Raw genomic sequence first — 25,401 nt, 5'->3', positions numbered from 1 at the left:
ATGAAGAATTTCTAACATCTGACTTCAGTTTTTCAGGTTTAGGGTCAGAGTAGATCTTCACACTGTGCTCTAGGTCATAAGGGGTCTCATTATAGTGAGAGCTGAGACTGTCCATCTTTAAGGTCGAATTTAAGAAGATAAGCAAGAATCGGGAACACGCCTTCAGACTCCAGAGGGTTCATTTTTGTGGAATACTTTTTCAGACAAAAGCTCAGCAGGGGTTCCCAAACTTTTTCATGCCAGGACCCACATTTACAGGCAGAGTTTTTCTCATGGCCCACCAAACAGCCTACTTAGGGAAGATCTACACTACACATAAAGTCCACTTATTTGTTCTGGTTTGAAGTTGTGATCCATTCAGTTCTGATCTTCAGTAGAAACACATTAATATATTGAAATAATATTTAGCCATGTTTTATTCCACTTTGCGCTGATCTATGCTGTCAGCTACGCTTCGATTTCCCCATAGCCTCTTAACACAAAACCCTTCGTTAAATGGCTGAGTGAGCATCACATTAGACACTCTCTCTAGCAGCAAAACGGCCTCTTCTACTGGTACGCGTTTCCAAGCACAGTCGTGCGTGAAGGATATCCCAAGCATGGCAACCTCGCATCCCGCCTATTGTCGCTGGAGTCCCTCAAGACCGTGCTGGCTGCTCGTGTTTAGAAGACCACACGAATGCTTCAAATGCAAAAAACTTGCTGCAACCTTTCTTGTGGAAAACCCCCCTGTTTGCAAGTACGTCTCACGCCTTTAATGGCTGTACTGTGGAGACGAACTCAGTGGGCTGTTTGGGCTGGAGTCCGGTGTTGCTTCTAGGAGGATGCTTGAAGCCAAAGCAGTGATGAAACCAGGAGGGGTTAAACATGGGCTCCATGTGGGTTGTACACTGCATACAGGGCCTGGATGGGACCCATATGAGATTAAGTTAAGGGCCCACCATTAACAATGGGGCCAATTTAGGAAAGGTCCAATTGGATCCCAGTAATGACACATGTACAAACCCACTCAGAGCCCATGGCCACCTGGAACCCATCTGGAACCCATCTGGAACCCACCTGGAACCCACCTGGAACCCACCAAGCCCACATTCCACCCATGTGAGCCACACATGAGCCTGATGGCTGGGTTAAAGCTACAAATACTACCTTAATAGTAAAGTACTGCTCTCTCTGCTCTAAAGTACTCTCTCTCTCTCTTGCATTCTCCCTCTGTCTTCCTCCCTCACTCACTCGTTCTGACAGATTGTTGATTTGACAGCTCTGTGACGGAGCACAGATGGATAATTGATGAGAGTGCTGTTTAGCAAACTTTGGCCTCCAGGGTCTTGTGTGCCTCGTCTAGGTCGCTCCGCTGCTCCCGCTGATGGACCTCACCGAGCTGATTCACAGCAGAGGGTGATTTCAGAGGTCAGAGGCTCTGGACCGCGCTTATCGTGTTGCGTGGGCTTCCAGACACAGCAGCTTGATTAGAACAGCCCTAAGAGGCTCTGGACCTCTGTCCCTGGCTGCCTCATTAAAAATGACATTGGCATCAGAGCCTATAAGAGCTAAGGGATGTACAGGCTGGTCTGGAGTGGACTGCTTTTCTGCACTGCTTTCTCTCACACAGCTGAAGAGTACAGTATGACAGCATGTCTCCAGCAATGACAAGGAGATACTATCAACATGGCAACCGCTTCTTACCACTGGAGAACACACTGCGCGCTCTGTCTCTGCTCTGACTGAGCTGCTTTTCATCTAGTCTCTGTCTCTCCTATCTCCTGGTCCTCTTTCCTTTTCTTGCTTTCTTTCTTCCTCACTTGCCTGCTTTTTTTATTTCATTCATTCTCTCTGTCTCTCGCTCTATCTAACTCTCTCTCTTCTGAGCCCATTAAAAGCCAGGCTGCAGCATCCATCAAAAGCAGATGAGCAGATCACACGTACAGTATTTCATTAGCTGGGAGATAAAAGGCCGTCTCTGCTCTACACTGATCATGCAGTGGACTGTCGGGAGGACAGCTGTGATTTGTCCTGCAAAAGTGCTGGACTGGGTCGGGTTTGCATGCAGCTTGTTTTCTGGGTGAGTTCCCTGCTCTGTGGAGAGCCGTGCTTTACCCAGAACCATGTCTGCTTGGAGCTTGGAGCCTCCTGTCTGGACCCGCTGAGAACTTCTGACTGACTGACTGTACTGACCGTGTCCATCACAGGAACAGTAGTGAGAGAGACAGTAGTGGGCTCATTCTCTGACCCGTCCTATAATGCAAAATACACTGGATGGCCAAATGTTTGTGGACACCCCTTCTAAGGAATGCATTGTCTTGTCCCTGTTGAGAAGTATGGAATGGGACTCTCTAGAGCAGCTAAACACAAATGCCAGGCGTGGGCTAAAGGGGTATAAGGCCCCCCAGCAGCATTGAGCTGTCGAACTGTGGAGCAGTGGAACTTACACTTACTGTGTTCTCAGGAATAATGGTTGGTGCTCCATCCAGTACCTTTGGGATGAGGTCGGAAGTTGGCGATGAGGTGGTTTGGTGATCATCCAACATCCTGACCTCACTAACGCGCTTTTTGCTGAATGCAGTCAAATCCTCACAGCAGTGCCCCTCCAAAATCTAGTAGAAAGCCTTCACCTCAGTATCCGGCCATTGATTTCTGTGTCATGGTTGTGTGGTTACATCGACAGGAATCGACAGGCCTATATTGGAGGTGACTCTGCTAAGTGGGGGGAGACAAAAGCAGCTTGGTTGCATGATGAGCTTGGTGAAGTTCTAGCTAATTCTTAGCACGTTCCTGGTGGGAACTCTTCAGGGGAACTTCCCCAGGGTGTACAGGATGACCCTTGATGTTGGATTTGACCCTGTAGTTGTCCTTGTGTTGGGAAGGTGAGAAAGTGAACAGCTCAGTTCCAGGAGAACATCAAGATTAGCAGATAGGCCTCTCTGTTTTAGCTGTATGAGCGAGTCTGCTTGTTGTGCATGAGGGTATGTGTGTGTGTGTGTGTGCGTGTGTGTGTGTGTGTGTACCTGCCCAGAAGGCTCAATGTGTGTCTAATGGGAGTAAACAGCTGACACTGGGAGATGTCGGAACTCCTGCAGGCTCTGGTGCACCGTGAGAGACAAAGAGGGAGCGAAAGAAAGAGAGAGAGAGAGAGAGAGAGAGAGAGAGAGAGAGAGAGGCAGAGACAGAGAGAGATGCACCAAGGTCATTTTTTCACCCTTATTGTGAACTTCTGTGATTAACCAGTGTTTTCCCCTTTTAGCGCTTTCTCCTCCTAATTATCTCCCTATATTTCCTATATTTATGCACTGTATGGACAAAAGTATTTGGACACCTGCTTATGTATTGTTTTTTTACACAATCAAGGGCATTTAAAAAAGATTTTATCCTGCTTTTGTTGGAGTAATGGTCTCTACTGTCCAAGAAAGAAGGCTTTCTACTAGACTTCTGAGGGGCATTGCTGTGAGGATTTGCTTGCATTCAGCGACAAGAATGTGTGTGCGGTCGGGATGTTGGATGATCACCACTTCACCTCATCTCCAACTCCCCAACTCATCCTAAAATTATTGAATGGAGCTCCCACCATCATTCCAGAGATCACAGGTCCACTGCTCCACAGCTCAATGCTGGGGGGGGGGGGGGGGGGGGGTTAAACCCATTCTTCAGTGTTCAAAGTAAATGAGAGAACGAGAGACTGAAAATTGTCCTTCTCATGTGCTGTAGATAAGCTCAACAACTTTCACCCTTCCTCTCACACTCACTCACTTGGAAAACTAAAGAACGAACCAGTCATGTCCTTCCTGAAAGCTATTCTGAGACTTTTACAGCTCATTTATCAATTAGATGTCGATGGAGTCACTCCTTCCAGGCCGTAAGTTCTTCAAACTTCTCATCGAGTACACCTCGAAACATCAGAGCTGCCACTGCAGTTGAGACCCTGATGGAACAAGTCCTGATGTCCTTGTGTCAGCTCTGCCCTTGTGGTCACAGCCGTAGTGGGCTTGCCGAGGGTCACACACCCTGATCTAAACAGCCCTTTCCCACCCACCCTGACAGCAAAATGGATGGATGCATCGTACCTTCGCCTCCAGCTACGCTGCCTTTATTTTGGTGATGAATCGCTGCAGCCTGACTTCAGCCACCCCCAGCTGCTGGGCCTGTTTTTTCACACTTTCACACTCGGTGCATGCTCTCCTTCACCTCTTTATCTCTGCTCCGCTCCATCTGGCTGTGCTGTCCATTTCATGCCCTCTCCCTCAAATGCCCCTTTTCCACGCTCTCTCACCTCAGACCGTCCGGGTCACTGGCTGTGAGTGTCGATTCCGGCGGAGAGCGGTGCTCTTTTAAGCAGACATGACACACAAACACAGCTACACTGTAGAGCCTGAATGGATCCAGTGCTTTGCGTGTGAGTGTGTGTGGGAGCTTATTAGCTGCATGGTGGTCTTGTCACTTCTGTTACTGTCCCACATTTCAGAGATGGAGATAGGGCCTGACTTTTCACATCATTCACATCATTAATCAAATGTTGGGCCAGGTTCACATTCCATGTTCACATCCCACCTTTAACACATTCCCGGCTGCATTTACCCCTTCTTAAATTAAAAATTGGGCTGTTGTCGGCTCTGAGTGGTCCAGCAGGCTATGGCGCTGCAACTAGGATCCAGGAATTGCTGGTTTGTGCTGCCTGCCATCAGCTTCCAGAGCCAGAGAGAGCACAATTGACCTTGCTCTGTCCAGGTGGGTAGATGGCTCTTTCTCTCTATCCCTGCATCACTCCAGTGTGGTGCTGGCTGGCACGGGAGTCTGCTAGCTGATGCTTTAGAGCTGGGTAATGAGTGGGTTGAGAAATTGGCCATCTAAAAAACCAGGGAGGAAAAAATTGGGTAAAACCAAAGAAAAAACTATTTGATTTGCACTGTGCATCTGCAGTCTTTTTTCTGAAGGCCTCAGAGAGCCCATCAGCTGTGTCAAGTGCTACCTGTAGTTCCTCTGAGGGACTTCTTTAAAGATCTTGTGGTCTTCTGGGGCTGAACTTGCTAGGATGGCCTGATCTGGCCATGTTGGCATTTGTTTAGATCTTTTTAAATCCATTCCCAGACTCATCTGCATCTACAGCCTTCCTTCTGAAGGCCTCAAAGAGCTCTTTGGATCTTGCTATGGTGACACCACTCACTCTGACAATCAAGATGCCCTGAAGTTTTCTGTTCTCTGCCGTTTTTAAATTAGAAGGAGCAGTAGAGGTCTCTCTGTCCTGGATGAAGCAAGCTGAGATTATGATGCATGCTTTTATCCATTAGAGTGACTGTAGGGGATCTCTGTCGGCTACCTTCCTGTCTACCTTCCTGTCTTGCTCTTCCAGGTCCCTTTAGTTTAGCATAAAATGGCATGCTTTTTATGCAGATAGACTGAGACTGAATATAGTGTGTGGCACCGCTGCAAAACCTAACTTAAATTGTGTCCCTTAGTTTTGGACCCCAGAGCATGAAGAAGATGTTAGGTGACCAATTGGTGTCTTAGATAACTTGTTAGCTTTTGTTTGTGGCACCAAACCAAAGTCTCTAATGAGTGACTACATGTGAGTTACTGGGTAAAGTCTAATTTCCTTCATACCTTAAATTCAGAAAAATACAGTAGATAGACTATATAGAGAAAAGTATTTGGACACCTGCTTATTCATTGTTTCTTCTAAATTCAAGTGTATTATAAGAATGTGTACTGCTTTTGTTGGAGTAACTATCTCTACTGTCCAGGGAAGATGTTTAATGATCGCCACCCACCTCATCCCCACCTTCTCAGCTTGTTCCAAAAGTATTGGATGGAGCACAGTTCCACTGCTCCACAGCTCAATGCTGGGGGGCTTTATAACCCTTAGCCCACGCCTGGCATTAGGCAGCATGATGCCAATAGGTTCATGTTTATGTGCTTCAGCGAGACCTATTCTATTGGCAGTACTTCTCTACAGGGACTAGACATGTGCAGTGTGTTTGTATTTGCACATCTGTGTGCAACGTATAGTAGCTGAATACATTTATTAGAAGAGGTGTCCACAAACTTTTGTCCATATAGTATGTCTGCAGCTTAGGGAACCTGACAGGAGTTGAGCCTGCTGTCCTGTCCAGCTGTGAGGCCTGGTAGGGTTTTCGGAGAATGCCTGCCTGAATTTGCCAGTAAGTTGGTCAGCAATCGGCGCCGGTGGATGTACCGCTCCTGTAGTGGGACATGAGCTACGATTATGTGAACACAAAATCCTTGTCAGCGTTGGAGGTCAAGAGCCTGACTGGGAGGAAACAGAATGGCCATTTATCATCTTTTTGCACATTTTACACCCATAAAGATTTCATCCACTGAATGATGAAGATTTGTGTACACATACACACACACACACACACACACACACACACACACATGCACACAGCGTGAAGGTAATCTTGAAGTCGATCTAAGTACCTGAGCAGCAGGTCAGGGAAGTAGCGATAAGTGGAAGAGGACAATGGGGCTCTTACTCTGTATGAGACTTGAATATCCACCCTTTGCAGCTCCCTGCAACACCAGGCTGGTAGTTCTAGTTGCTAGATAAGCCAGAGTGAATTGCGGTAGTATATATATGACATGATTTCTGACATGAATGGAAGCCATACAGCTCCAATAAGAAATGCCATGAATAAAACAAGTAAAGGTAATGACAGAGCCGTGGTTGCCTTTCTAAAAACAGACCTAGTTCAGCAAGGAATGTTTTTATGGTATTTTTCATATAATTATTAGAATAAAAATCATCAGGCATGAATGTACATGTATGCTGCTACAGTAGTATGCAGTATACAGTTTCCGCAGTAGTTACATATAGTGTATATCGACACGTATCTCCAAAATGGTGACATTACAGGAGAAGGAAAAAATGTCCTTTACTTTGAATGGAAGTCAATGTAAAAAGAGTTTAGTCCAAGTTACTAGCATTCCGATTGGTCCATTCATCCAGAGACAACCAAGGAGACTATGGAGAAAACTAAAAAAGGACAAAAATGGAGATACATATTTTTTAATAGACAGCAGCGAAATGCAGAGTGAGCAAGCTGTATATTGCAGCATGGGCAGTATACAGTTTGCTAATACAGTAGTATATATAATATAGAAGTTAGTGTATATATGCAGTATTTAATGTGTATACTATACAGTATATGCAGTATACAGCTTGTGCCCTTATACAGTTAGTGTATATGCAGTATACAGCTTGTGCATTTACACAGTTAGTGTATATGCAGTATACAGCTTGTGCACTTATACAGTTAGTATATATGCAGTATACAGCTTGTGCATTTACACAGTTAGTATATATGCAGTATACAGCTTGTGCACTTATACAGTTAGTATATATGCAGTACAGTTGTTCACAATTAGTATATGTGCTGTGTACCATATGGGAATTATAGTTAGTGTATGAGTATATGCACTATTCAGTATGTGCACTATACAGTAAGTATTTATGCAGTATACAGTATAGGCAGTATACATGTTTGTGCACTATACATTAAGTATATATGCAGTATACAGCGTATGCCCTTATACAGTTAGTATATATGCAGTATACAGCTTGTGCACTTATACAGTTAGTATATATGCAGTATACAGCTTGTGCACTTATACAGTAAGTATATATGCAGGATACAGCTTGTGCACTTATACAGTTAGTATATATGCAGTATACAGCTTGTGCCCTTACACAGTTAGTATATATGCAGGATACAGCTTGTGCACTTATACAGTTAGTATATATGCAGTATACAGCTTGTGCCCTTACACAGTTAGTATATATGCAGTATACAGCTTGTGTACTTATACAGTTAGTATATATGCAGTATACAGCTTGTGCATTTACACAGTTAGTATATATGCAGTACAGTTGTTCACAATTAGTATATGTGCTGTATACCATATGGGAATTATAGTTAGTGTATGAGTATATGCACTATTCAGTATGTGCACTATACAGTAAGTATATATGCAGTATACAGTATAGGCAGTATACATGTTTGTGCACTATACATTAAGTATATATGCAGTATATAGCTTGTGCCCTTATACAGTTAGTATATATGCAGTATACAGCTTGTGCATTTACACAGTTAGTATATATGCAGTATACAGCTCGTGCCCTTACACAGTTAGTATATATGCAGTATACAGCTCATGCCCTTATACAGTTGGTGTATATGCAGTATACAGCTTATGCCCTTAAACAGTTAGTATATATGCAGTACAGTTGTGCACAATTAGTATATGTGCTGTATACCATATGGGCATTATAGTTAGTGTATGAGTATATGCACTACTCAGTATGTGCACTATACAGTAAATATATATGCAGTATACAGTATAGGCAGTATACATGTTTGTGCACTATACAGTAAGTATATATGCAGTATACAGTATAGGCAGTATACATGTTTGTGCACTATACATTAAGTATATATGCAGTATACAGCTTGTGCACTTAGGTGTGTAAAAAATATATGTAGTATTTATGTAGGCTAGTACATAGCAGTGGTTCCCAAACTAGTCCCCCCTAGACCCCTTTCCCATTTTTACTCTATCCCTGTGACGGTCTCGGAGTCCCTGAGGACCATATATACAGAACATGTTCTATACAGTTAGCATGCATACATGCATTAACCAATATATATGCAGTACACGGTCAGTTCACACACAGTGTACACTTCGTATACAGTACAGTACACACCCCATACAGTATCTTTATTCTTTATTTGCTCCTGCTTTGATCTGAAAGGGATTACAAGAGTTTATACCACAGACTTTGTCTCTATTTCACATACTGAACTTGATAACCTGACAGCTCTTCCCCAATTACCCAGCCCCTTAGTACAGAGTCTGGAAATATACTGTAGCTATTCCGACTACTGTACCTTCTGCTCTGCAGTCCTGTAGCTCTGTTCTTCCTCCTCGGAGGAACAATTACTTAATTAGCCCACCTGATCCTTTGTTTAATGGAGCTGATTGAGCCTAATTACAAGTCTTTATTCCCGATCCAGTGCCTATTGACCTGTTTCCTACACGGTCTGTTGTTCAGCCAAGGGCGAACCTGAAGGCCACCCTTCCCAAGCAGGCGCCAACCGTTCCACACCGATGTGTTGCTGGAACGTTGCGTCAGTGGAGCGCTGTCAGTGCTCATCAGGGTTAGTTGACTGTGTGGAGACTCGATGCAGACTGCCCAGTGAGGGGGTATGTAGTGTCGCCTCGCACCGTCTACTTGTGCTGCGCCCCCAACCCCCCCCCCCCCCAAGAACTGAAAAGCTCCCGAATTGTCCATACTGGCTCTGCTATTAATATTCAGTGTTGGTTAATGGAACTTAATATAGATTAAAAATGTGACCCATGGCAGATTATGTGCACATCTAGTATATGAATAATGAAACAGCACACAGCCTCTTATCTCTCGGGTGAAAACGCACATCGTGCATAGGCAGTGTTTGAGGTCGTGTCAGTCAAAAAAGGAAACAGGGAATGCTGCATATGTATTCTGATAACAGGGAAAGGGAAGCACTCACAGTGCCTGAAGGATATATATTATACATATATATTAGTTTTATCCAGTTTCCAATATAGAAAGACTCCCGTTTGTGTCATTATCCATTTTTTGGTCAGTTTTCCTCCTCCGATATGACCATCACCACATAAAGACTGAACTGTAGCTTCTCCTCTTTTCTTATAGTCAATAAAGAAAGACCTTGATCTTCAGCCTTAAACAAAAACACAGCTTTAGCTTCCAGGCAGAAACTGAAATGCTTTTATTTCATCTGCACCGATAAAAATGTAAAATTAGGCCACTTTAAAATGATAACTGATTGCACAGCGTTTTCTGAGTTAACTCAACTTAGGTTAGTCCGAAGGTTTTCCAAAATCACATGTTTCACTTCTGCATCTCAGTTTCATCAACATTGCATTTGGAGTTGAGCCTCAAAAGCATCAGTAAATGAGCTGCGTTGTGTATTGTGTTAATTGTTTAGGTCTGTGGCTCCTCCCCCTCAATCTGTTGACTGTTCATTCCCATCTGCAGGCTAGAACACCCCCTATCACATGACTTCCCCAGGCTAGGAGGCTTTTGACAGTGGAACTCTGAGGCCTTGCTGGGGTTTGAACTTATAATCTCCTCACACTCGATGAGCAGCAGTTAGACCGTAGGGCCACCCTAGAGCTTTGAAATTCCATTACATAAAGACACAGTTCTAAATAACTCTACCTTTTCTGTTTTTTCTTCATATCATAGATATGGCCAAAAGTATTGGGACACTTGCTCCTTCCTCATTTCAAGGATATAAAAAAATATCCTGCTTTTGCTGGAGAAACTGTCTCTGCTGTCCAGGGCAGAAGGCTGTGAGCATTTGAATGCGTTCAACAACCAGGTTGGATGATTGTCAGCTCACTTCAGAGCTTCTCACCAAATGTTTTGCAGCTCGAGTGGTGTAACTATCTAACTGCCTGCTTGTCAAGAGACAGGAGATCATAAGTTTGAATCTCGTCAACACCTCAGCCCTCCATGATGAATCGGAAGGTCTCCCTTCATGTGATGGGGGGCTTCTATCCTATAGAACAGTACAGACATTGAGGGGGAGGAGCCACAGACTAAACATCTTACACAGGATTGAATCAATTTCAGCAGCTGCTCATTAACTAACTGTTTAACAGCTCAACTCAACAGGCATTGTTAACCAAACTGAGATACTGTGATACTGAGAAAAATGTGAGTTAGGTGAACTTTTGACTACATTAAAGTCGATTATTGATTTAGGTTGGTCCGACTTATATGTTGCGACTATATGGTGACAGCAGCCCTCGAAAGTAGATGTAGATGCAGGTGGACCTGCATACCCTGACTGCAGGCTCCATCATAATTACATTAGCAGTTTAGAAGTGTCTGTCTGTTTATATGCACCACAGCGCAAAGGGATATTGGGGCCATGGCCTTCATCAGTGTGTTAGAGTGTATCTGAGTGTGAGGGATCTGAGCATATAAGCGTATGTCTTTTTGAATCTTTGTGTGTGTGTATGTGTGTGTGTGTGTGTGTGTGTGTGTGTGTGTGTGTGTGTGTGTGTGTTAGAGAAAGTGAGTTAGTGGGCCAAGCACAGCTTCTTATTCTGACGGGGCACCACTATTTCTGAGCCTGCTGCTTTATACATTATTCAGTATTAGCTCCACTGCTTGACATCTGCTCTGGAGAATGCCCTCCTTAATCATGGTCCCAAAACCCAGAAACCTGAGGAACACTCACACATGCTGTTCTTTAGTATCATTAAATCAAACAAGTCAGGTTCCAACACATACACACACACACACACACACGCCACGTAATGCATTCAAACACACCATTTATAAGCATTTCTATCTGTGTAAATTCAGCTTGCCGCTGGGAGAAGTGAAACACACTCCACATATCTTTAAAGTGTACCACTTTAAAGTGTACTACAGGCTTCTCATGGGTGTGAAATAAAGTGTGTAAGGTGGGTAATTGAACCCTTTACAATCTAAGCGGGGGGCAGGCTGGACTTAGTATTTCTGAGTGATGCGTTACACTGTGGTCTGTGGCAAACGCAGACAACAGAAAAAAAATATGTGATCATGACATGTGATTTTGCACATTTTTGCTTAAAAAAGACAAAATATAAAAAAATAAAACTATTTGAAAGAAACTTCCAACAACTGACCACTTTCACTGCATATAGAAGTGACTGGATGCCTCACTGGCTTGTATGTACAGATCAGTGACAGTTTTCTCAGGGCTGTCAATAACTGCTTTTTGGTGAAGGGCCCTAGAAGAACAAGGATAGAATCACGTAATCAAGACAAGGACAGATTTCAGATGTAAATATGGAAATGAGTCGAATTTGGGAATGTCTAAATATATTGAACATCTCCCCCTTGTGGAGAATCTTTAGACTCCTACATGAAAGAGTGGGGGAGGTAGCAAGTGTAAGTCTAATTAGAGCAAATTAGACTGTTAAAAATGGCTACAAATGTACAGAATGTTCAGAATGTTATTTCATAAATTAACAATTTTAAAATACAATTAAATGTTTGATTTTTTCTTTATTTAAAAAAAAAAAAAAAAAAAAAAAAAATTATATATATATATATATATATATATATATATATATATATATATATATATATATATATATATATATATATATATATGTTTTGCCAATTCTATTATTCTTTTATATATTTGTTAATAATTTATGATATATGATATGAATTATATCAACTATATAAATTCTTTCTTTCTTATGTTATTATTTTGTAAAATAACATTTTAAATATTTTAAAAATAAATTTGTTTTACATAGAAAGACATTTAAATGCTGATTATTATGTACAATCAATTACAATACAATACAAATTATTATTGTAGTATTTTTATCCCACTTTTGTCTTAAAATAGATTTTAAAATAATACATCAGAGAAAACCTAAAATACATAAACAATTTTGGGAATTTGGGGAGAAATTGTAATCTTTATAGGGCTCTACTAGACAAACAGTGAACCTGTCTCTGGCCTCGAACATCCCAAATTCCCAAACAAATGTCATGAACATGGCTTCATCTGCTTGTTCAGTCAACTACTTCATGGGCCCCTTACTACTAAGATCTTACAGGCGATTGGGGTCAGGAGGTGAAAAACTGACCGATTCAATCTAAACTGCTTGTTTTATTGCTGGGCTACAGCGGGTCAGCAGGACTGGCATTTACAAGCTATCATAACCGCAGCCAAAAATTGAGCTTGGCCTTACATGGGTGCCTATATGTGTGGGTTTTTTTTTTCATTGTCTTGCATTACTAGCCGTTTGCATTTGTAATGCCCTTGAAGCCATGATTTATAGGCTGCACAGGGAACTGAACAGCATGCCTCCACATATGGAGTCTGTAGCGTATTTCAAGACGTGCTTCTGTACACATATGTGCCTAATGATGTATGTAAGCAGTCAGAGGTTTAGCTGTTCATGCTCACTAGCGAGGGCATATGTATGTATTAGTAAATGCTCCAGCGGAGCAGTGATTGGCCAGAAGCTCTGTGGCTCAGCTGATGGACAGGAGGCAGTTGGAGCTTGTATAAGCCCCAGCCAGGCGGCACGGCCAGAGTTGAGCAACTGGCCCTGGGCTCCTGGCCTCTATCCAGGCATGACCTGGTGCATGAGAGCTCATGGCTGGCTGCGGACCTTGGTCTCCTCAGCTGCACAGGCTTGTGAATAGGGCAGCAGGGCGAGAGTGATCCCTTCTGCCTACCACTTCCTCCAAAAGCCCCCCTGCCACTCTGTTTATCTGACTGAGATTGACAGGCCCCACAGAGCCACGTGGACAGCGAACCCTGGCAGCTGTGAGTTTTGCCAAGGCTAGTAGATGGATGACAGAGGTATTGGTTTGACAGGTTTACTTATGGAGATTGAAGGAAGGCCCTACATAGTTCTGGGGGTTCATGGGGAAGCGGATTGTGGCTCTCTCTGTGTGTGTGTGTGTGTGTGTGTGTGTGTGTGTGTGTGTGTGTGTGTGTGTGTGTGTCTGTGTGTGTGTGTGTGTCTGTGTGTGTGTGTGTGTGTGTGTGTGTTTGTTGGTTGTGTGGCGTACCTATGCAGTCCAGAAAACCAAAGAACTTGAGGATGGGAAGTCTGGATTCTACTTCTTTACAGTGGTGGTGGAACCAAGGGTCACAATGTCTGCAACTGAAGTATAGCTATTTATAAGACCTATAGAAGACCTCCTCCAAAAATGTCTCAGGCATCAGGCAGCGTATTTATGTAATGACCTTCTGCGAGGGAGCTTTTAGAGGCATTTCACTCTTCATGAGCCTGGTTCCACCACTGGGAACAATTGGGATTCAATGAGTTTCTCAGCAACAGAGCACTTGTATATGTACACCTCTCACATTAAACTCACACCTCATACTTGTATTAGAGTAGCTACAGCTCGTTCCCAGGCTTGTTTGGAACTTCTCCAGGAGCATTTCAGCCTGAGGGGGAAAATTGGGGTCACGGCAGATACTCTGGCAACAGAATTACACAGACAGTGCAGTCTATATTATACGCTAAGATGGCCAGAATCTTGTTTAATTGCACTCTCACTGGCTACCCACATTTCCATATGTATGTGTTTCTGTGCATATTGTTTTATTTTTTAATTGATCCCTTGAGAAAAAAATGCTAAATGGTAATTAGTCATCAGGAGTGAATGCTAATTAGTCATTCTGCACTCAAAAGTGACAAAATTAGAGAATTAGAATTAGTAAAAATGGACCGTTCGTTGTTTTTGGGGACGGTATTGATCGAGGGCAGGGAAAAAAGCTACATTAATCATTTGAGGCAAACTAACTTGGCCATGCTTTATCGTGTAAGGCTTCTGTAAAGTTCTGTACATTGTGTCTCAGGCTGAAAGCACCAGCTGTGAGAGTCTGTGGATAGCCTGTGCAGAACTGCACCGGGGAGAAAACAATCGAATCTGTCTATCTGAAGTTAGCAGCTGTTTGGACACAGTCCCTTTACCTTTCTCAGCTAGAGGGGAATCTGGTTACCGATGTTAAAAGTCTTTACTCTGCTTCTGGAATAATAATAAAAATATATATATATATAGCCCTTGGAGCGGAGTACAGTGCTGGCTTCAATGAGTGTCTGCAGCTCTGCACAAGCTCCAGAGTTGCACCAAGCAGTTAAACAAGGTACTGCAGCGTCCTGCAAAGCTGCTGTAATCCTTAACTTGCAAATATGATCTGATCGGCTAATTAGAGAAATATCAGGCAATCACTGATTGCATATTTTGCCTGGATATCGTCTGATACCAATACATAGCCGATCGATTTTCCATCTTGGCGCTATACTGCCTTTAGAGTTGTTCTAACTGTTTACTGTCATTGACTTTGAGCTGCTGAGCTGTTCTGTAGTACTTTGTTTCGCATGGGTCTGTTTTTCCTGTAGCACCTATTAGAACCACACTGGAGTCTATGGTTAGCTACTTTTTGTGTTAGCCAAAAGGCCCCTTCCTGCAGCAGATAACCAATTACTTAGCTGGCAGGATGACAGACGTAGTTAGAAATTAAGTTTGCAAGTACCTCCACGAGTCAACAGCTGGCGACACCATTGGAAAGGCATCAGAGATGTTCAAAACCCACTCGGACCCTCACAAGAAGCCAGGTTCCACACAGTAACCTGCAGTAACCGTAGGACCTACTACACCATTGAGTGGAGGCACAAAAGGTGACCTGAGAGCAAGGGATGAAGTAGTGTGGGAAAGACTGGAGGAGCGATTTGCATTTGATTTAAGTCCTTAAACCCTCAGGGTCTGTATGAGGGCTTACACTTCCATTCTTCGTTCTCATTACTACATAACTTATGTATTAGTTTCATAGTAGGTACTGAATAATTCAAACTGGTTGCTTTGAGGTTAATAACTCAATAATAAGCCTGGGGTTCAAGCGCATAATTGAATGAATGAGCTCTGCTAAACTTTTCCTTAAACCTAATATGTACACTCTTAAAAATAAATGCGCTACAAAGGGCTCTTTAAATTATACCGTAGAAGAACTTTTGGAATTTATGGTTCCATAGAGAACCTTTGTTGTGTAGATGGACGTGAAGAACCTTGGAGGAAAGAATGTTTAAAGAAGTAAGGAGATGTAAAGGTTTGTGACCAATTTCTAGGTTCTTCACACTCATATATCTTTACCAAAAATGGTTCTTTATGGCGTCACGCCCACTTTTAGGGGGTTCTGGTCATTTTGTATGGAATGGTTTGTTGTTGGATGCTGATTATAAACTAGCTAGCTATGCGAACCCAATATTCCAACAGGCTATTTAACATTATTTAGAGCTATTTAGAGCAGAGCGAACTAGCTTTCCAATACAACACAAAAAGATTGGAGTGTTGCGTATGTCTGCTCTTACTGTTTTGTTGAAGGGAAACACGCCAATGAAGTTCCAGTGAAGGCGACGCGCCGGGTGCTTGTGAGGCTGTCGGGTAAGACCTTAGCCTAGAGCTAACCTCAGAGCCTCAAAAGCACCCAAGGACCAGCTTCACCGGGGTGTCATAACCGAGCCATTTCTCTGGGTAAGGATGTTCTGGTGCTGGTTTCCTTTCCACAGAATGGTTGGAGCAGACGTCTGGACGTCTGGGTGTCAGTGTATGTTTATTATGACCGTGGTTTTTTAGACTATGTCAACGGATCCACTGTCAGACCGGACGTTCTACACAGAGATAACAAAGATGACCCCGTTTTGTGAAGGGGAAACTCAGCTATGAAGCTCAGGTCAAGGCGATGCGCCGGGAGCTTGTGAGCTGTCGGGTAAAATGTTAGCCTAAGAGCTAACCTTAGAGCCCCACAAGCACCCAAAGTGCCTGCTTCCCCAGAGAGCCATGTTCTGGTGCTGGTTTCCTGTCCACAGAATGGTCGGAGCAGACGTCTGGACGTCTGGACGTCTGGGTGTCGGTGTATGTTTATTATGACTGTGGTTTTAATCTATGTTAACAAAAAAATCCACTGCAAAGTCCACCACACACCATTGTCATAAAAAAATAAGATGAATAAAGATACGAACTTGTCAGTTGCCACTGGAGACAGACATGAGATGGAGGAGAGTGCAGAGGTCTTCTCCACTGCCACAGATGTTGTCAGCGTATTCTGCAGTTTTATTTAAGGCGAAATAGAGCTTTCACGCTCTTGACAAAGGGCAGTGCCTTGCTGGAGAAGAGGGGGAATCAATCGTTTTCTAGGCACAGGTGAAAAATGAGTCCCTCACAGCTCTGCCAGGCCTACCGTTCGCATTCCATCAGGACCTGCGTCTGTCACTGCACATCATATTAATGTGCCGGGACCACAGTCACTGCCATGCTTGTGCACGGTGTGAGTGTGTGTGTGTGTGTGTTACTCTCTAATAAAACCTCCCGCTTTCTATCTTTGGTGCCCATTCTTATTGCTCACTTTTTCAGTTGTCTCCTTCTGGGCTCTTCAAGGCCAGTAGGAGGAGGACCTGAGTTCTTCTCATCCTCCTTCCACTCCCTCGCTTTTCTTGCTCTCTCTTTTCTCCTATTTCTGAGGCTCAGATACTATCGTCTCTACTATCGTTGGATAATAAGAAGCATTAATCCCACACTCACAGATACAGACACACCCAGCCACCCACACACACACTTTCAGGGGTTAAACTGGGATTTAGCAGGTGGGGAAGCCCTGCTTCTTTTGCAAGTGGCAGAAAAATGTGAGGAAGGTTGTTCTGAGCATTTTACTGACATGTGATTAAATAAAAATGGCGCAGGGTGATGGGTACTTTATGAAACACACTGAGAATTTATTAAGGTCTATTTCTTTGTTCAATAAAGCCTAAGTTAGGGGCGCAACAGCTAATCGACTCAGTCGACTAAAATCGACTACCAAATTTTAATCAATATGTTTATTAGTTTTTCCATCCTGTTACATTAAAATTGCATAAAATGTAGATGCATCCATACAAATCAACCCCCCACAACATTCCCATCAAAAAAGTAAAGAAAAGGGCTCATAGAGAGAAAACAAATAATAAATAATAAAAATAAATAATGGTATCTATGTAGTTCTAGATTTATGGTAGATTGAAAATGTGGGACAATAAAGAATTAAAGATCATTGATTGTTAGAAGGGGGTCAAATAAAAAAATGTAGGTTTTCAAATCAAGTTGAATGGATCTCAGTATCAGCAGAGCTCGGCACTGCTCTCCGTTCACATAAGCCGAAAGATCCAGAGTTCTGCTCCAGTGTGTCCTGGCCCAGCTTAACCCCTGCTGATATTGAGATGTCTCGCTCGCTGCTTGCTTTGTTGCCCACTGCTGCGGTTTGTTCGTGTTTCAGCAGTAACAGCGGCCGTCGGATACCAAGGCCCACCGGTAGTGGCCAGGGTGGTGTGAAGAACGGAAGCCGCCTAATGACAGTTCTGCACACAGGTTCTCCTCCACGCAACGTCACCCTCCAGTCAGGGCCGTAACGAATGGGCTCTTATTTAGCCATCAATTCTGTTCTGCCGCTGTCAGCTTATTCCAGCTTGGCCTGTGCGGGAAAGAGGCAGGGAGTCATTGATCATGTCAGGATGTCGGACATGGCTGTGATCAGCAGCATGGAGAAGGCTCGGGAGAGTACAAGCTTCGTCTGTGCTAGTCCGGGTCAGGTAGCGCTGGCTATCTCTAGCTTCGGATGCACAGATGGCTCAGTATCTGTAGCTGATGCTGGAACGGCGCGTTCTTTACACATGTACGTGATAAATCAAGGGTGTCACACTACTTTAGAGTCCTTTAGAGCCACAGTGCTGCACTGTTAGTGTTTTGCTCCAGCACACCTAATTTCTTTCTATGGCTTTCAATTGTGCGGGGCTGAGGCTCTCCAGGTCTGGAGTCTTGACACTCCTTTGATAAATCCTCATTACACTCGGGCCTGCTGCGGTTCTCCTGGGGAGAAATTGCATTGAAGGATATCATGAATGAAATGTGCAATTATCCTTAAATAGGCCTGCCAAAAATAAAGAGTATTTGCTCAGGGAGATGGAGGCACATTTCATTGGAATGGTGCGTCAGACAGCCGAGGCGGATCACTGAGCTGATTTAGGCTTCCGCATTGTACATTCAGCTAGGTCTCTCCAGTCAGTTGTCCGAGTCAGTCAAGGAGATGTTTATTCAGCGAAAGCCAGTAATGTGCTGTGGATTTTCTGAGGAATATGCAGTTCTAGTACATTCTTATAAATAAAGGTGCTTCATATAGTTCCTTAAACAATGCCATGGAAGAACCACCTTTAGTTCCATAAAGGCAAACCAGGTCCTTTTAAAAGTCTCAAGAACAGTGTGAACTGCAGATTAATCACCAAAGTTTAACCATAACAGCATGGAATACAGTTTTACTGCTGCTGTTATTGTAATAATAGTAGTAATAATTCCCTTAAATCTGGACACAGAGGTGCAGTGAAACGCACAGACTGAGCAGCCATCTATCACATGAGCATGTGGATAAAACCATAAGCCTTAAGGCAACCTGGCCACACATCTGCAGCTCCATCACTCTGGTGTGTAAGTGGAGAGCAGTTCTATTAGTGTGAGGCGTGGGAATCTGAGTCTATGGAAACATCCGCTGAGTGTAAAAAAAGACAAATTTAATCAAGTAAGTCGACCCAAAGACGTTATAAATGAGAAGACGGTCACTGGTTGAAATATGACTGGGAGTTGCTGGATCAGCTTGCTGGTTAAGCCGTGAGTGGAAGAGGATCGACGATATTGTGGCTCTGGTCGGCTACTGTCAAACTGTAGCTAAAATTATTGTCTGCCCTTTATCTACCTTTTTTCTTTTTTATTGATCCGAAAAATGATAGGAAATCTGATTATGGGAAATATTTTGACAGGAAAAGGATATTTAGGAGTTTTATTGATTTTTTATATTAGCAGGAAAGCTCATTAAAACAAAGAATTTCTGAATAAGCTTTTCATTTTTTACTGTTATTACTGTTATTATTAGCTAATTTATAAAACAACCTCGAGCTAAATTTCAAAGCTGGTAGCTACATAAGAGTTATTTGGTAACTGAATAATTGATTATTCGTTTTATAAGTGAGTTCTGGCAAAGAATGAATGACCTGTGATTTGCTTTTTGCTGGTAGAACAGAGCATTTCCACCATAGTCTTTATACTCACTTCTGCGTAAGAATTCATTTCTTCTTAAGAACAGTTGATAAATGAGGCCTGCAGTTCTTTATGGCTTCTCTATGACTTCCCTCAAAGAACCATTTAAAGCACCTGGATTTTTAAGAGTGTAGAGGATATTGATGAATTTCTGTCTCAATGTCTCTCTAACTCTCTCTCTCTCTCTCTTTCTCTCATGCACAGACCTGGACCTGCGGTATTTTTGGAGCTGGAGTGCTTTTGAGGACTATCTGCTGTTCTGTTTCGGCTTCACGCTGCTCTGTGCCTTCGTCACGCTCCTCTTCTTGGACTGGCCGGTGTTCGTGGAGACTCTGGGCTCGCTGGCCCTCATGTCAGAGGCCATGCTGGGCCTGCCTCAGCTCCTGCAGAACTACACCAATCGCTCCACCCGCGGCATGAGGTCAGACACTGCTCAGCCTGCCATCACACCGCTGTTTACAGCCCAGAACGCTCCAGGGCTCCACCATGGCCTTAGTTTTGTTAAATTATCCTTCACGGCCCTTTTCGCCCCGGCCTATATGATGGTTTTATAAAGCCCATAAACTACAGAACAGCAGGTGGGCAGAAAATCAGTCATCATAAAATTACCATCGAGCTCAAGCAGCAAAGACACAGTCAATGGGTCATTCTAGGCCAGCCTAGGAAGAAAGATTGCCTCGGACCAGCCATGACTGGTCCAGAGTCATGGTGGTGCCTCCTCAGTGTTGTGATTCACACATGGCAGGCTGCACATACACATATCATTCTGTGCTGACCAGTGCAGTACGTACACTGTAATACACACTCACTGTAATACCATGTTCTGACCCTATGAGCCATGACTGTGCAAACGCTGACGTTGATACATAGACACACATAAATAGCTCAGTTCCTGGAACCCCTTTGGGGATCGCTAACGGTCGTAGCCATGCTAAAATCACATCAAGGGCAAAAAACGCTACACGCCATGACAACGGCGCATTGATTGCTTTGTTTAACAACAACAAAAAAAGCTACATTTCCGCAGGAAGGGCATTTAAATTAGCTTTGGTCTTTCCCGTTCCGTGCCTAAACTGTGCTCACAGGCTTTCATTCGACTCATAAAGCGCAGCCCAGAGTGGCCATTGCCGTCAGATGCATGCAGTCGAGCGAGAGATGAGAGGAGAGAGAGAGATAGAGAAAGAGAGAGAGAGAGGGAGGCAAGAAATGAGAAGAGAGCTGGCGTCAGCTATCAGCGCCGTCGCTATGGCTCTCTGTGTGACCGTTACAGTGCCGAGCCTCGGGAAAGAGATGTTAACTTTACTCACAGTCTCGGGCTCACTCACAGCTTGGGCCAATTTTCCAATAATTCCAGTAAGGCCAATTTTGCATGCCTAAGAAGGCTTGAGGAAAGGCTGTGTTGACTTTAACATCTATTATAATGTTAATTATGCAGTTCACTACTAATTACAGTCATTATTTGCGTATTATAAGTAATAGTGTATAATATATGTAGACTTGCCTGCGACTAAATACACAGTTGACTGTATGAGTTTGACTTTCCTGACCCCCGCCAATCATCTCACTACCATACCACAGCCTACTTAACCTTCACACCAGTGTAGCGTTATCCCAAATGTACTGTAGCTAATCAGCCAAGACATCTGATTAAGACAGTTGATTTTAGCTATAAAAATAATATTTGGACAAAAATATTGGGACACCTGCACATTTATTGTTTTGTCCAAAATCAAGGGTATTAAAAAAGGAGTTTTGCTAGTATAGACCCACATCCGGGGGTCTACAATGTGGAGGCATACTGCATGATGTTGAGCCCCTCTGTAGCTGAGGTGAGCACTGGAGAACAAAGGAAGAGGACACGGGGTGCAAGGTTGTTCGTGATAAAGGTGAAGTGAGATTGGAGGGTATATTTAGGGCTGAGGAGGAGGAGTTTGGGGCGTGGTACATGTGTGTCAAACATTCACTTATGCTGCTTTTGTTGGAGTAGCTTTTGCTCTGCTGTCCGTGGAAGGCTTTCTACTAGATTTTGGAGGATTTGATTGTATTCTTAAGAACAGATGCTGGCCGGCACAGGCGTCTACTAGCTGGTGTGTTGGAGGTGGGGACCCAACACTTTCCTCTGGCCGAGGCTGGCTCCACATGTATCCCCTCATGCCGCCAAAACAGCTCTGCCCCCTCGAGTCATGGACTCCACAAGACCTCTGACCATTTCCCCCTCTTCCAACACGTCACCTTGAAGAACTGACGCGTCACTTGCTGCCTATTATGTAGATCCCACCTCTTGTCCAGTGCCGCTGTAACCAGATATTCAGTCTTATTCACTTCACATCAGTGGTTTTATTGTTATGGCTGATCTGGTGTGTGTGAGATTGCAGGGAGGGATGAGGGAGTGATGAAGCAGCTGTAGCTGTGCTGCTTTTTTACAAGCCTAGACTAATTTATGCACTTACTATATAGCTCATATTAAGGGCTGCTGGAGAGGAAATGGTCCACTGATATACTCCATGCCCTTCAGCCAGATGTTTACTGCAGGATTTTAACAAGCCGTGACTTCCACTGTTCTCTAAAAGAGCTGTATTCCTTTATTTGCCTCTGCCTGGTTTAAAGCTCTGGCAGTGACCACTACTATTAAATTCATCTTGTGTTTATTATAGAGACAGATGTGTAGACAAGGTAGATGGGTGTGGGTGTGTTTGCATGTGTGTGTGTGTGTGTGTGTACACATGTATACTTTGGTGTATCAGACTGTGACAGACATTAATGGACCAGGCATTCAGTGACATGCTGTCTTTTGCCCCACTCCCCCCCCCCCTTTAGGGACACACTCCATTTTCCTAGGTCGGGAATGTCCTCAGAGTTTTTGCCAAGGTCTTTCTGGGCTTCTGATTGTTGTTTTTACAAAAACTGATTCTTATCCTGGCTGAGTACAAACAAATGGTCCAGTTCATTTTTAAGAGTGTACACCATGGCAGAAACATTAATGGATGGCAATCTCTCCCCCTGCTGCGGCAGAATGCAGAATTCAGAGGCATGGGTTGTCTTTAACAGTTTAGCTCCTCTGCTGCGTTCTCTTCACTGGCTTCCTGTAGCTGCTGCCAGCATAAGATTTAAAACCCTGACACTGGCCTACAAAGCCCAGAACGGACCAGCCCCTATGTACTTGATGGCAATGGTCAAAAGCCGATCTGCACCACAAGCCCTTCCAGCTTCAAGTACAGCTCGGCTCGACCCGCCATCCCTCAAAATCCACGAAAGACAAGCGTCCAAGCTTTTTCCATTAAAGTGGTGGAACGAACTTCCTCTGGGTGTCCGAAAAGCAGAGTCGCTCGCTTCTAATTCCCACCTCTTCTGAGAGTGCTTGGTCGAAGTGTAGTGCATAGTATTGTGGTCTGTTGTATTTAGTAGTATCTACGCTTAGAGGTAGCTTTTGGATCCTAGCCAATAGAAAAACTAGCTAAGGGTATTTTCAGTGAAGCAATTTTGTAAGTTGCTCTGAAAACCAGTGAGTAATTCAGGCTGTATGTTTCTCAGAGGACGGAAACCAGACATGGTAGATCCAACATGGTTAAGCCCGATCCTTGTCCGGATCAGGCTTAAATCATCCAAGTCTTTATCTTTCCCCATTTTTCTAATAATAAGGATCTGCCATTTTCTTCGGTGGAATTTGACCAGTGTGCCTCGGTGTGCCAACATTAGAATGTAAGGGTTTGTCTCAGAATGTGTGTTCGGTGTGCTCTGGCCTTATGGGAATCTCTTCCACCACATCCCAATATGTTCTACTGGATTCAGATCCGGTAACTGGGAAGACACTGAAGAACACTGAACTCACTGTCATGTTCATGAAACCAGTTTGAGACGACATTTACTTTGTGGCATGCTACATCTCCATGCTGGAAACAACCATTAGAAGATGGGTAAATTGGGCCATGATGGGATGTACATGGTTAGAATCAATACTCAAATAGACTGTGGCATTCAAGCCATGATTGACTGGTATTATCAGGCACCAAAGGGTTCCAAGAAAACATTCCCCACCCTATTACACCACCTCCACCAGCCTGGACTGCTGATCCAAGGCAGGTTGGGTCAATGGATTCATGACGAGAGGTAGAGCTATCCTTGGTACTCAATCAAAAAAGGTGTTCAGGCCAAAAAACACTAAAACCTTAGTTGTGGAGAGTAGGACCTTGCTTTGTAAAGCTACAAAAGCTCTGGAGAAACTCAACTACAACTACTGTGAAAAATTGGTTTCTTTAGAGCCCTGCGGGGTTGCTGCTCTGGTGTGAATTAGCTTCCTGCCCTCCTGTGCTGTAGGCTGGTCTATAGACCTGTTGTGACCTGGAGGTGGTGATGAAGGTGTAAAGGCTCTTACACCCCTTACCTCCAAAGGGTTTCCGTCTGCTATCCAGCCACCAGCACTCGTCTGCTGCGCCCGACCAGACTGACTGCAGTGTTTGGCATTGCTGTTAAAGTTGAAGATGGAATCTCTTGGGAAATTCGCTAAATTCGCTCACTCTGATGAGATATTTTTGACTGTCTAACTCGCTACCGTGCCCTGACAGCGCTCTACATTCATTAACAGCTACACTAAACCCAGTCATGAGGAAATAATAGCAGCCGCAGTGGTGCGTGGCCCACCTGAACCCTCTACCAGCAGCATAAACAAGCTTGGCTGATACAGTAGAAGTATTTAAGTGGGCTAACTTTTGGGACTGTTTACCGTTTTGGCACAGACACACAAAAACACACACACAGACACACACACACACACACACACAGTAAGCACGGCCTGTATTGTAGAGGCAGTATTTGGGCCAGGTATATAGTTAGCATTCGGCTCCTGCTGTGGCGATGAGGCTGAAAGCGCTGTAATCTGTCTCTTAAACAAGCAGGGACACACAGCAAGTTCCTCCCCAGAGAGGAGGCTCCTGTGTGGGCCCTGGAGTCGTCCTGATTACCCTTGGGGGTCTCGTTCTCAGAGGAAAAGGTTTTGTTATTTATATATATATATATTAAAAAAAAAAAAAAAGAATTTGTGGGAGTGTGAAGATAACTCACTTGATATACCTGGACTAGTGTGTCTACACACACACACACCTCTCTCTCTCTCTCTCTCTCTCTATATATATATATATATATATATATATATATATACACAGTGAATATAGAGATAGAGATACACAGGCGCTTTATTGAGCTGTTGTTATTGCTATGGCAAATCGTCTAAGCCATTTATCAGTGTGTGTGTGTGTGTGTGTGTGTGTGTGTGTGTGTGTGTTTGTTTATCTACCCCATGCTCTCATCAAACAGTGCTCAGCTGCACAGTCAGGTAATTAAATCTCATAAGTCATCCGCAAGGGGTAATGAAGGAGTGCTGAAATATGGACACCCATTCACATAATTCCCACCAGCGGAGAGAGACACATATACACACACACACACACACACAAACACACACACACACTCACACTCACACTCAATCACCATGAAACTAATGGAGAGTGTTACGGTCTCGTGTCGTATGCAATATACATTATGCACTGTTTAACCCACATGCAGGCACAAACAATCACATCCAATCAGCAGATGCTGACATCACCCTTCTGCTGTTTTTGTATCCTTATTGGCTACGGGCCAATTTCCTAAAAGCACGATACCAGTACTTATAACAGCACTTGAACAGGGTCGAGCGTGTGCCATTCTGAACACCCTGTAAAAACCCTGTGAAAATAAAC

General features: G+C 43.7%; 1 protein-coding gene across 1 annotated transcript in view; it reads left to right on the top strand.

Annotated features, from left to right (window-relative positions):
• Positions 1-25,401, top strand: part of LOC140575264 (solute carrier family 66 member 2) — a 52,616-nt gene that overhangs the window by 15,032 nt on the left and 12,183 nt on the right. Inside the window, exon 3 of the mRNA XM_072695496.1 lies at positions 19,871-20,087. Coding sequence (XP_072551597.1) covers positions 19,871-20,087 — 217 coding nt within the window. The remainder of the gene's footprint in view (positions 1-19,870; positions 20,088-25,401) is intronic.

The sequence above is a fragment of the Salminus brasiliensis genome, chromosome 13 (genome assembly GCF_030463535.1).
Source record: "Salminus brasiliensis chromosome 13, fSalBra1.hap2, whole genome shotgun sequence".
Lineage (NCBI taxonomy): Eukaryota > Metazoa > Chordata > Actinopteri > Characiformes > Bryconidae > Salminus > Salminus brasiliensis.
Note: the sequence above shows the minus strand (reverse complement) of the source record. Positions and strands in the feature narration are given on the sequence as shown.